The 13,581-nt window shown below is 38.2% G+C and overlaps 1 protein-coding gene across 1 annotated transcript in view; it reads left to right on the forward strand.

Annotated features, from left to right (window-relative positions):
• rasal1 (RAS protein activator like 1) overlaps positions 1-13,581 on the forward strand; it is a 32,047-nt gene that overhangs the window by 8,826 nt on the left and 9,640 nt on the right. Inside the window, 10 exon segments of the mRNA XM_079896624.1 lie at positions 662-791; positions 1,041-1,122; positions 2,707-2,847; positions 3,989-4,080; positions 7,701-7,818; positions 8,748-8,901; positions 10,358-10,422; positions 10,508-10,620; positions 12,124-12,316; positions 12,387-12,524. Of these exon segments, the coding sequence (XP_079752750.1) occupies positions 662-791; positions 1,041-1,122; positions 2,707-2,847; positions 3,989-4,080; positions 7,701-7,818; positions 8,748-8,901; positions 10,358-10,422; positions 10,508-10,620; positions 12,124-12,316; positions 12,387-12,524 (1,226 nt within the window).

Genomic DNA, 13,581 nt, shown 5'->3' on the forward strand with positions numbered 1-13,581 from the left:
CTTAAAATAAAATAAATGTTAACGGAAATAAAATATTTAAAAGCAACATTTTAATTTAGTTTATCTTAATGTAATGAAATAACTAAAATGAAAACTAACTAAAAATGTATTCAAAAATATATAGACATTAAAAATATGTATAACTAAAAAAAAATGACAAAAACAACAACATTACAAAAACTTTACCTAAAATCAAAAAACAATTTTAAAATATTAAATCTTTAATGCAATATAAAATGAGTCAAGATGTTAAAATTCACAGGTTATTATACTTAACTACAACTAAAACCATATAGACAGATAAATTAAACTAAACTAATTATTAACTATTAACTAATTATTATTAACAGTAGTAAATGAAAACAGAAAAAAACTAATTCTAAATATAAAAAAAAACTATAATAGTATATCTCAATGATGCTAAAATAACACTGATTCACAGTTGATATTACTTGACATTTGTCACACCAGGAAAAGGAAGGTTTGCATTGCATTGTGGGATAGGCCTACAGTACCTGCAGTGCATTCAGGCTGTATACGGCACATTTTGGCAGTTCATTTGTGTTCAGTTCATAATATAAATACTGTACACTGAATAAAAATAATAGTGTGCTTTGAGAATAAGTGAAAGATCAGCTCACAATGTAAACTGCTCCTGCAGGCTTGGATAACTGGCTGAATCTGAGCCGTGTGGATCCAGACGAGGAGGTTCAGGGTGAGATTCATCTGGATCTGGAGCTTCACCGAGACGCTCAGAGAACCGTCCTGCACTGTCACGTCATCGAGGCTCGGTGAGGAGAGTTCCTTTCCTTTCACTCATCCCACGCTTTCTGCATCTCTAGCTCTCTAATAATCTTGCCATTGTATATCACAAATATTGTTGGCACTGTGACAGATTGCTTTTGTCACTCTATTGTAAAGCATCGGCTGAATGCACACATGTAAATGTTCTCAGTTGTATTTAAGCATCAGCTCTTTCTCCTAAATTTCCATTAATCTTTCACAAAGTTTATTGTCGTGTGTGTTTGTGTTGGTTTCAGAGATTTGGCTCCTCGTGATATTTCTGGTACCTCTGATCCGTTCACCAGAATCATCTACAACAACCTGAGCGCTGAGACATCAGTGAGAGGACGAGTCTTCATCTATACACTCATCAGAGCGTCTCGAGCTGCAGAACAGACAGAAAACCTCATTAAAACACCATGAAAGTGGCTCATTCACACTTCTGTCTTCTGAAATCATCTGATGATCTCTGGATATGAGGAACAGACCTCAATTTAAGTCACTATTAAAGATAAAAAAGCTGAAGCTTATGAGAACAGAAAACATTCACAACAATATATCAATAATTTTTATTATTTTACTATGATGAGTATTCTTATTACTAAATACAAATATTAAACAATATAAGAAATACTACTATTGTAAATACTTCACTGTAAAAAAATAGTATTTAAAGCTGCAGTCCGTAACTTTTTGGGGTTAAAAATGATCCAAAATAAATGTTTGAGCAAGTTCATAACCAGCCAGTGTTCAAAACTCTCTGCTTGCCGTAGCTCGATTCAAACCGGTAAGCTTGTAATAATGTTTTTAACTCCAGTGGATTTCCACTGTAAATTCGAGCATGTCTTTGCGTCATTACGTCACATCTGTCCACTTAAAGAAGAGTCTCGGCTAGTCGGCGATGAGTGTGAGGATGCTGGAGATTTATAGCCTTTTCTCACAGCACTTGATATAATTAAACTTAGCAATTTGATGGTGGATCCAGAAAGGTTCAAACGACAATCACCAACTGGAGATTCACCCGTTGTAAAGCGCAAAAGACTTCGGACTTCGGAGAAAAAAAGAGACTGCAACCGGCCCATGCCAAAACAAGGATAAATATCGGAAGGGCATTAAATGTCACGCAATGCTGATGTTGTTAACATTAACAATTTGAGAACAAAGTATAATTTGCACGGTTTGACGTGATATGAGAAGCGATCGTTAGATTTAATCGGCGTGATTTACTGCAATGCTTTTTCTCCCTTAGTTGGTCAGAACAAAAGTGGATGTTACTTGTTCAGAACATTTCCCGGTGAAAATTCTTATGTTGGTCATACTTCCAAAAAGTAGAATCTGTGATTGCGAATGACAGGATCCACACCGGCGGCGACTGACAGCCGCACATTCTCCTCAAAACATCGGATTCATCCGCGCTGTGCCGAGCCGAGGCACAACCCACGTAAAGTTGATAACTCCACGAATAACTGCAATTGCAGATTCCGAACAGAGATGGCGACAAAGATGAAAAACTACAGACTGCAGCTTTAAGAAAAATATTCAAAAAAATAAATAAATTGAGTGCAACAGTAAAATTACAATACCAATATTTATGTCTCCATTATGTTGCACCATTGAGCTTTTATATTAGCAGAAAACTGCAGGGAGCCCTTAAAGCCTCTCTTTTGTTAATAACAGCCAGTTTATACACGTTTCTCATTACTACAGTAGTTGATGAAGATGGTCGGTGCATGTTGCGTTTTTATAAATGACCCAAACTCAGAGCAGATGCAGATGAAGTTTGTGTGGAGCAGCTCTTACTGTGAACGAGACGCTCTGAGACTCTAAAAAACACCGGATCATGAGCTGCTCGTGTGTAAATGAACACCGTGAACACACTGAAACATGCAGTTCAGTCAAACCAAACGAGTGTGTTTTCTCTAGATCATAAAGAAGACGCGGTTCCCGCACTGGGACGAGACTCTGGAGTTGTGTTTGGATGAAGGTGCTGATGATGAAGGTGGAAGCGTCACGGTGGAGGTCTGGGACTGGGACATGGTGGGCAAGAACGACTTTCTGGGAAAGGTGAGGTAACAGTCTGACCGGATCCAATCTGACCTCTGACCTGTAATGCTGCCAGAATCAGAATCATACACTGTTCTCTCGTTGGCCAGAGGAGAACTGAGACTGAGTCTGGTTTCTCACAAGGGTTTTTCTCCATTCTGTCACTGATGGAGTTTTGGTTCCTGGCCACTGTTGCCTTTGGCTTTTGGCTTTTGGCTTTTGGCTTTTGGCTTTTGGCTTGCTTAGTTGGGGACATTTAACATTCAACAATATTATTGATCTCCTGCATTATATGAGAACTGAACTGAGCTGGACGATGACATCACAGTTTTCTCCAGAGCGGCTGTATAGATAACTAAATTAATAACTTTTTTTACAACAAAAATTAACCATCACTGAACTTACTTAAGATGGACTATGACGCTATTTTTAAAGCTGCTTTGAAACAATTTGTATTGTAAAAAGCGTTATATAAATAAAGGTGACTTGACTTGACTTGACAGTCCGTCCATTTCATAAATAAATTAATTGTCACTGGCGGTTTCCATCCACATATTTTAATGCAAATTTTGGGACATCGCTTTAAAAATGGAAATGAAATGGAAACACTAAGATGTGCATAAAATCTTAAAATGTGCATAAAAAACATGCGCTCAATTGAGGTGAAGGAAAACCATTGCATAAACTACAATGTAAACTACAACTTTTATCCAGTTTTCCAGGACGTTTTCCAATTTTGTTCTCTAGAACACATGGAATGGAACTGGTGCTTTATTCGCAAATGTTTTATATGCGAAAGTCCAATTTTTGGCACAAGTTTGCTTTGTGACTTTGAATGGAAACATAATTACTGCCACATTACCGTTCAACAAATCACCTCTACCTCTTCAGTGCTGAATAATGAGATTTACAGAACCGCTCGGAGCTCGTCATAAACACTCGACACTCGTTTCACAGAGTTATCCTATTGAGTTTCTAATAAGTCTGTGAACATCAAAAGGATAGTTCCCAAGACTCACCGTCTTGTCGCTCCAATCCTGTGCGTTCTTTCTCCTGTGTAAAACAAAAGCATATGATTAGCATGAGTGTATGATGATGACAAATGTTATTAAGTGATAATGTGTTTGTTGGCTTATGCATGTGTTTGTGTTGGTTTGCACAGGTGGAAATCCCTCTGTCCTGTTTGCACAGATCGCCTCTGATGCAGGGCTGGTTTCGTCTGCTGCCGCTGGGAAACACCGAGGACGATGCAGGGTGTGTGTGTGTGTGTGTGTGTGTTTTACAGTGCAGTCACATTCATTAGCAGGTGTGTTTGAGATGGTAATGCTGCTTCAGAGATTGTTGTCTTTGTGTTTGCTCATGTTTTAATGACGATCTGCTTCCAATGATTGTGTGCCTCTTTGGGATGATGGCAACACAAGGCGCTGTTCACTTGCACAAGCTTCTGGAGGACACATACATCTGAGGTAGTGAGTTTAGGTTTAAGGATTCAGAGACAGTGGTTGTTCTGTAGGCAAACATCAGTGCCTTGAATTTGATGTGAGCGGCTATTGGCAACCAGGGCATTTTTATGAAGATGTGTGACGTGCATCTCTTCGGCTCTTGCTTCTGGATCAGTTGCAGGTTTGACAGTGATGCTGGAAGTCCTGAGAGCATTACAATAGTCCAGTCTGGATAGAACAAGAGCTTGGACAAGGAGTTGTGTAGCTCCGATAGGAAGAGCCTGATCCTCCTAATGTTGTATAAGGCAAATCTGCAGGACTGGGCAATTTTAGCAATGTAGTCTGTGAAGTTTAACTGATCATCAATCACAACTCCAAGATTCCTGGATGGAGTTTTGTTTGAAGAGCCAATAGCTGAACGGAGAAGTTGTGATGAAGTGTTGGGTTGGCCGAGACCACGAGCAATTTTGTCTTCGCACGGTTGAGTTGAAGGTGGTGGTTCTTCATCCAGCAAGAAATGTCTGAGATACAAGAAGCTACCGTCGGATCATCAGGCTGGAATGAGAGGTAGAGTTGTGTGTCGTCAGTGTAGCAGTGATTGGAAAACCGTGGCCCTGTCCCAAATGGCGCACTTCATGTGGACTTTCGGTTTTGTGGACTTAAATTGCGTGTGCTCGCTGAGTCTACGAGTCCGTAGGCCATCCCATTCAGCATTTTAACGCTCTGAAGTGTGCTCAGTAGCACCCCTTTGTACCCTTGAAGCGGTCTTCCACGAAGCCCGCATAGATGTTGGCTCCACACACCAGGAATCCTTGCGAAAGGCCAATTAGACAGTCAGTGCGAAATCAGTGCGCCCTCGTGGACTTGCGTCAACGGTCCTATAGGTCTGGACTACATGAAGTCACCAAAGTGTGGACTCTGAGGAAGTCCACAAGTCCGGAGTGTGCCATTTGGGACAGGGCCCATGTTTCTGAATGACAGATCCTAGTGATGACTTGTAGATGGAGAAGAGAAGCGGTCTCAGCACTGAGCCATGAGGCACTCCAGTAGCTAGATCTTGTATTTATAAAGTCCAGTTAAGACATTTGTAAAATTACAAACATCATACAAAATGTATTAGCACATTTGAAACTAATACCCAACCCCCCACCCCCACCCCACGGATGGGAGGAGATTTCGCTCACGGACAATTGTTAACATGGCTAAGAAAATATTATGTTTTTTATGACCTAGTTGTACATTTTAACAGTTGTTACCTACAGTTTATACAAACATTATGGTCATTGACCAGTGGTTGATGTCTCAGACATAATAATAGCGCGTTGAATAATACGATCGCATTATGATTCATTAAATAAATCAAATCGAATGTCAGGGCTTTACTGAGTCATATGTAAATGTAGTATGAATATTGAAACCTGTAAATTCATCTGAAACTCACATTTTCATTATGTGTTAAAATTGTAATCTTAGTTCAAATGGAACATTATGTATTAGTATGTACAACTGTATCATTTAAATAAGCATGATGTATCTATTGTCTAAATGCCCAGGTGGCATACACAATATCAAAATATAGAATTGTAAAAGCAGGCTGTGTAGTTGACATGGAGATAAGATGTCGGAGCGCAAAAATGTGATTTCTCCTGTCCAACAACAACCAGACTGTTATTTCCGGCGTGACGATCGTGTCTGTCCCAAAAATACCTCTCAATGCGCCCTCGTGGACTTGCGCCAACGGCCCTATAGGTCTGGACTACATGAAGTCACCAAAGTGTGGACTCTGAGGAAGTCCGGAGTGTGCCATTTGGGACAGGGCCCATGTTTCTGAATGACAGATCCTAGTGATGACATGTAGATGGAGAAGAGAAGCGGTCTCAGCACTGAGCCCTGAGGCACTCCAGTAGCTAGATCTTGTATTTATAAAGTCCAGTTAAGACATTTGTAAAATTACAAACATCATACAAAATGTATTAGCACATTTGAAACTAATAGCAAGCAAGGACACATGGCAACAAGCGTGTTGCTGTAGCCAATTTAACAATTGAATGAGATCTATTGGGGGAAGCTTACACCCCTAGCGGCAGCAAAATCTGATACAACAAGCGTGTTGTATAATCGCGGAACTATTGCTAAAACTAGTGTAGTTTGGCAGGGGAAGCATACACCCTACAGCAATAGCTCCGACTAGCGGCAACAAAACTGATACAACTAGCATGTTTGTATAACCATAGGACTAGTATTAAAGCTAGTGTAGTCCAGTCGGGTAAGCATACACCCTTTAGCTCCGAGTAGATGCAGTGCGCAGCTAAGCAATGACATACAGTGTGCTTCCTCATTCATGAACATGATTTCTGCTCCCGTCCTACGGATTCCATCGGCTGTGGAGGTGAAGATGACGACTCCCATGATTCCACACTCCTTCACAGGACCATCAAGCTACGATGTTGTTAGTGTTGAATACCAGACCTCTGCGGTGAATGTACTGTGTATTTTGCACAAGCATGTAACCAATATCTAGATAACTTTAGCCACATGCATGTGGCAACTTTAACACAGCATGTTGCAATAATCAGATGCAAAGAACAGGCATTTTTCCTATGCAACCAGATAAGCATAAAACAACGCTTGATTACTACAGCATGTTGCTGAGGACAGCATGTGCAAAATACTAGAAGCCGAAGTAACAAGCATAACATTGCACTAGCAACCACCATACGGTACTGATAGCAATGTTGCTGAAATGACAGCATATTGCTGATAAGCTTAGCACAACATGTGACAATGACACCTGGTATAAGCCTAAAACACAGCCATGTTCCAAATAATGACTGGGCTAAATAACCTTAAAAGTAAAACAACCATGTTACCAATAGCAACTAACAACGCGATAAGTTTCCAATGATACTTGATACTTAAGATTTTAAGTCTTGTTTAATGAAAGATTTATCAAAATGAAGTTTATGTTTATGCTTAAAACAAAAACAATTATCTGTCAATGGGGTCAGAAGAATAATCTTCATTCAAGGCAAACAAGATTATTTTCTGACCCCAACAGCAGATACTTGTTCTTGTTTTAAGCATAAACTCACTTCATTTTGATCAATCTTTCATTAAACAAGACTTAAAATCTTGAGTATCTTGCTTCTCAAGTTCTTGATTTAAGAATCTTTAAGATGTTTGTTCTGGAAAACAAGACAGAAATACAGAGGAAGAACATTATTTTATTGCAGTGTATTAGTCTCATAGTTGAAAACATCTCTATAAGAGTATAAATCCAATGAACAGGCTGTCGTTGTAAAAGCAATTCACAAACACGCATCTTACAGGTCAGTTTTGATGCTTTAGCTTGAAACAGTCTAGTTTAATGTAAGCGCTATTATAAAAGCACACAGACACAAAACTGTCTGTCTCTCTCTGTGTCTCTTTCAGGGGTAAACTGGGTGCCTTGCGTCTGAAGGTGCGTTTGACAGAAGAGCGAATTCTTCCTTCTCTGTACTATCAGCCTCTGATCGAGCAGCTGGTGGAGGCCGTCATCTCGCCATCTGAGGTACCATCACATTCTCTGTATGCTGTATATACGTCTCAACTCATCACAACAGAACGGCTATAGCAGCAATGATGCACATAGTGTGTTTCAGGCCTAAAAAACAAAGGGTTAATGTAATTGACCTGGGGTGCGTCTCCTGAACAATGCCATAACTCGCTGCTTAACTACTATAGTACGATGCTTCGTTGAAGAAATCAACTATAGTCACGACTGTTTCCCGAAACCGTATAGTCGCAAAGTGGTCGTTCAACCACGTTGGTTTATCACGCAGGTGGTGGAGTAATAATCTGTTTGAGATCGAATTAACACTAGATGTTTTGCTATAAATTACGGATATGACATCTGAGGACTATTTCTCATTTTTCTCAGTTATTTTGCTTTATTTCCAGATTCAATCATAGACTCGTTCTTATATAGTAGAGCACGTTTGCACATGCGCACTCTTCAAAAAACGACGCTTTAAATGTCTTGACAAACTAAAAGACGTAAATGACATTTTTATGTATTCTAAATAAAAGACACAGGTTGTACTGAATGTCAGATTGCTTATTTTGCTCAAGATCAGGATTTATTGAGTCCACATGCAAACTAGAAACTGCTTCTAACCACAGGTCGAGATCTGTCGTTCAAACACACAACTTTGTGATGCTGTTTGCAAATGTTCGTTAGAACGATGGTTTCGGGAAACACCGACTCATTGAACTGCTGATAACGAAGGAACTTGCGAACATAGTTGGCTAACAATGCTTTTGGGAAACACACCCCAGAGCGTTACTGACAGACTGGGAAGAGAGGAGCTGCAACGACGGAGAATATGGAGAAATAATGCATGCAAACCTGTTCTAGTAGAGCCCGAAAACAACATCAAAACTATAAAAAAGGGAGTAATATGGCCTCATTAAATTCAGTATTTTTCCCAATGCTGTCAGGTGGATGATCCCACACCCTTGACCCTCCTGGAAGAGGTCACGACGGTGGAGAGTCGACAAGAGGTGGCCATGACACTGGTGAAGATCTATCTGGGTCAAGGCCTGGTCGTGCCATTCCTGGACTACCTCAACACCAGAGAGGTCCACAACACCAGTACGTGTGTGTGTGTGTGTGTTTGATTAGTGGTTTTCCTGTGTGTAGGCGACGTGATGACTTCAGTCCAGCTATATTTACACACAGTTCCCCTCGCTGCCGTGAAGTCATCTCTGAACTTCTCCTCTCTCATTAATGATGTTTTGTGTGATTGTGGGAGCGCGTGGGTTTTTCACACCCGGCTGGTGTTTTATGTTGCGTTTGTGCCGCGCCGATGACAAACAAAGGGTCCAAGTTTCCATAGCAACTCCACAGGAAGCAGCTTCAAAAGGAAATGGAACGATCATAAGATGGGAATGTTTGTCAGTGAACGACGAGGATGAAAGGGAAAGACAGGAGAAGAGAAAACAGCCACACAAGTTATTAACTATAACAGTCGGAGAACCAATTCAACTGGGAAGAGTTTTAATGTGTCTATCAGGGATCAACCGTATGAGACCATGATTCTTGACTTCATGTATCCCTGAGATTTCAATAAATATAATGAATAATAGTTTTAATTACTCATTTTTAGTGTGAGACCACAGGTAAATAGGGTACAAATGTTGACTAATAGGTATCATCATACTTTCCCCATTTCATTTAATCCCTACTCATTAAAATGGTCGTTCTTGCTCTATTAGGAGTTTTCTGAAATCTTGTTTAGATATGCAAATGAACCATTATCTAATTAAATACGCACTAATTTGCATAAATGCACAGAACAGAAATCTGAACATTTGATAAAGCAAAGTTCAAAATTCTTGTCTGATTTTGGATTTCTCTTTTTGTGACTCCATAAATCAGAAAATCCTGTCAACAGTCAGAAATTTTTATTTTTTTTAATACAAAACCGAGTGTAAAAACCTTTAGAATATAGACATGAATAAAACTGTAAAGTGTGGTGTGTGTAAAGCTGCAGAAGTGCCTCAAACTCACCGTCTTTATGGGTTGAGATTGAAATCTACATACTCAAACAGATTAAAAGTGCAGTAAAATAAACAAAAAATGTGTATTTTAGATCTCTTCTTTCCACTAGTCTGAAAGAAGACGTGCAATGGAAGCAGAAAAGTCCAAAATCTAAGTGCATGAAAAAGTAGCGTCAGTGATCATTAACAACCATCCAAAACACCTCCACTAAAAATAAGCCAGAACAAACAGAATATGGATAGAAATGCATTGCAGTGTAAGTTGCTTTAAAAGCATCTGCTAAATGCATAACTGTACATTTAAATGCACTGTAGCATTGGGAAAACATCACATTTTCTTTACTGTAAATGTTTAGTTGTACTAAATAAATACATTTTTTATAGATTTAATGATTGACAGATTTAATTTTGCACAATTATATGCATACTTAGTTGTGTGGATGACAGTCGTAGTAGAATATCTGTGCATGGACAGCAGACAAAGGCTCTGGAGGAACATAATGGTTGAGAAACATGAACAGAAGTTGTTTTCTGTTTCTCCCCAATAGCAGATCCAAATACACTCTTCCGGTCCAACTCGCTGGCCTCGAAAGCTATGGAGCAGTTCATGAAGGTGTGTGTGCATCTTCATCTGAAATATAATCTTGTGTTTATCTCAAAATGTGTGAATGTTAGTAAGAGGGTTTGGTGTGTGTCAGGCTGTCGGGATGCTGTATCTACATGAGGTTCTGAAGCCCATTATTAACCGGATCTTTGAGGAAAGGAAATACATCGAGTTGGATCCCTGCAAGATAGACCTCAACCGCTCCAGGTGCGAGTTCATAATATAACATATGCATAACAGTAGTTCAGTAAACAACATATCATTAGGTGAAACAGCCATAATCGTGGAAGAATTACTGCGGGAGAGAAGTGTTGCCAGGGAACAGCAGTGAACTCTACAAACTTTACCTCTTATGGTGGCTTTCAGATCTATGTATAGCGTGATCTCACCACATGTTGTGAAATGTCATTGAGAACAAAAGCGCTTCAGGTTTCAGGCAATATATGACATATATTATATACACTACCATTACAGAAGTCTGGGGATAGGGAGATTTTGTATTGTTTCTGAAGGAAGTCTCTTCTGCTCACCAAGACTGCGTTTATTTAATCAAAAATACAGTAAAAACAGTGAAATATTAGTAAAATTTAAAATAGCTGTTTTCTATGTGAATATATATATAAATGTGTAATTTATATCCTGTAATCAAAGCTGAATTTTCAGCATCATTACTCCAGTCTTCAGTGTCACATGATCCTTCAGAAATCATTCTAATATGAGGATTTGCTGCTCGAGAAACATTATTTTCAATGTTAATAGTTCATATTTTTGTGGAAACTGTGATTGCACGCAACTACCACTTTGATGCTTCAAAAAGTTCATAAAGAGATCGTATAAGTAATCCATATGAGTTGAGTGGATCGCTTTATATGATGAATAGATTAAATTTAGGCTTTTATTCACATATAAACATCAAAAATGGTAAACAGTTCATTCTCGTGTTACGCAGCACGCTTGAGCTTCAGCGAGACGTTTGTTCTCACGTGTCAAGCATGTTCGCTTATATATGTGACCCTGGACCACAAAACCAGTCACATGGGTCCATTTTTTGAAATTGAGATTTAAACATAATCTGAAAGCTGAATGAATAATCTTTCCATTGATGTGTGCTTTGTTATGATTGGAAAATATTTGGTCGAGATACAACTATTGTAAATCTGGAATCTGAGGGTGCAGAAAAATCGAAACATTGAGAAAATCTCCTTTAAAGTTGATCATTTATGTTCATGATTGTGCTGCATTCACTCACAAAAATACATGTTTTATATATTTACAGTAGGAAATTTACTAAATATCTTCATGGGACATGATCTTTACTTAATATCCTAATGATTTTTGGCATAAAAGAAAAATGGATAATTTTGACCCATACAGTGTATTGTTGGCTATTGCCACAGATAAACCCGTGCGACTCGAGACTGGTGACGTGATCCAGGGTCACACATGTGAAGAAAAGCCTAAATTCAGTCTGTTCATCATAAAAAGCGATTGATTCTCGGATTAAACTGCTTAATTCATATGGATTAGTTATACATGAACTTTTTGAAGCATCAAACTGGTAGTTGCGTAGCTATCAATGGAAGGACAGAAATATGTCAGATTTCTTTTTGATCTTCATTTGTGTTTCGAGGATGACCAAAAGTCTTACAGTAACGATGTAGAAATGCTTAGTTACGGTCCAGCCCTGCTAAAAACACGCTCTCTCTCCAGACGGATATCATTTAAAGGCTCAGCGTCCGAGGCGGAGGTCCGAGAGAGCAGCGTCGGGCTTCTCCAGGCGTATCTGACCAGCATCATGGAGGCCATCGGGAACTCCGTCTCCCAGTGTCCTCCTGTGATGAGGGTCGTGTTCAAACAGCTCCATAAACGAGTCGAGGAACAGTTTCCAGAACCGGAGAATGAGGTGAGGACTTGATGATGATGATGATGATGATGAAGATGATGGTGTTGTACTCACTGTTTCTCTCTTGTAGGATGTGAAGTATTTGTCCATCAGTGGCTTTTTCTTCCTGCGTCTGTTCGCTCCTGCGATCCTGACACCCAAACTCTTCCAGCTGAGAGACCATCACGCCGACACACGCACCGGCAGAACTCTCCTGCTGCTCGCCAAGGTGCAACACACACACATGATAAAGTCATCTTTATTTTAACCAAATGATTCATTTCACTTAAAAAATTCAATAACAATCTTCCACTCATGGGCAGATATAGAAAAGTGTGTGTCAATTAAATGAATGCATTCATGTTGGAAAAATCATAATTTCTATTTTATTGTTTATTATTATATATTATATATTGTTTATTTTACTATATATATATATTATATATTGTTTATTTTTTATATATTGCTATTATATATTGTTTATTTTGCATTTGTTTTATATCATTTTAATTTCAGTCACTCAATTTTGCATGCTGGAAATTTCATAATTTCAAATTTGCATGTTGGAAAAATTAATTTTACTATATTCTATATTGTTTCTTTTCCATTTATTATATATCATTTTCAATTCAGTCACTTATTTATGCATGCATTGATGTTGGAAAAATCATAATTTCTATTATATGTTATATATTGTTTATTTTACATTTATTTTATATCATTTTAATTTCAGTCACTCAATTTTGCATGCTGGAAATTTCATAATTTCAAATTTGCATGTTGGAAAAATTAATTTTACTATATTCTATATTGTTTATTTTCCATTTATTATATATCATTTTCAATTCAGTCATTTATTTATGCATGCATTGATGTTGGAAAAATCATTATTTTTACTTTCTGTATTGGTCATGTTTTGCATTTATTTTGTATCATTTTCATTCGTCATTTCAATCACTCATTTATGCATGCATTTATGTTGGAAAAAAATCATAATTTTATTACGTACTATAGTTTATTTTATATTTCATAATTTTCATTTTAATCACGTTTTTATGCACGGTATATAACAAAATAATTAATTTGCATGAAACGTAAAACATGAAATGCGAGTGATTAACTTTCTATTTCTTGTCTAAAACTTTTCTACATAATGCCTTAATATTATTGTAATACAGCACAGAAAATTTTAATAATTTAGCAAAATCATTCATTACCATTCACAACAGACTTGTTTGCCACCATTGGTCACGTGAACAACATCAGAACTCACGTGTCTTCTAGAA

This window comes from Squalius cephalus (genome assembly GCF_949319135.1).
Source record: "Squalius cephalus genome assembly, chromosome: 16".
NCBI classification, from domain to species: Eukaryota; Metazoa; Chordata; class Actinopteri; order Cypriniformes; family Leuciscidae; genus Squalius; species Squalius cephalus.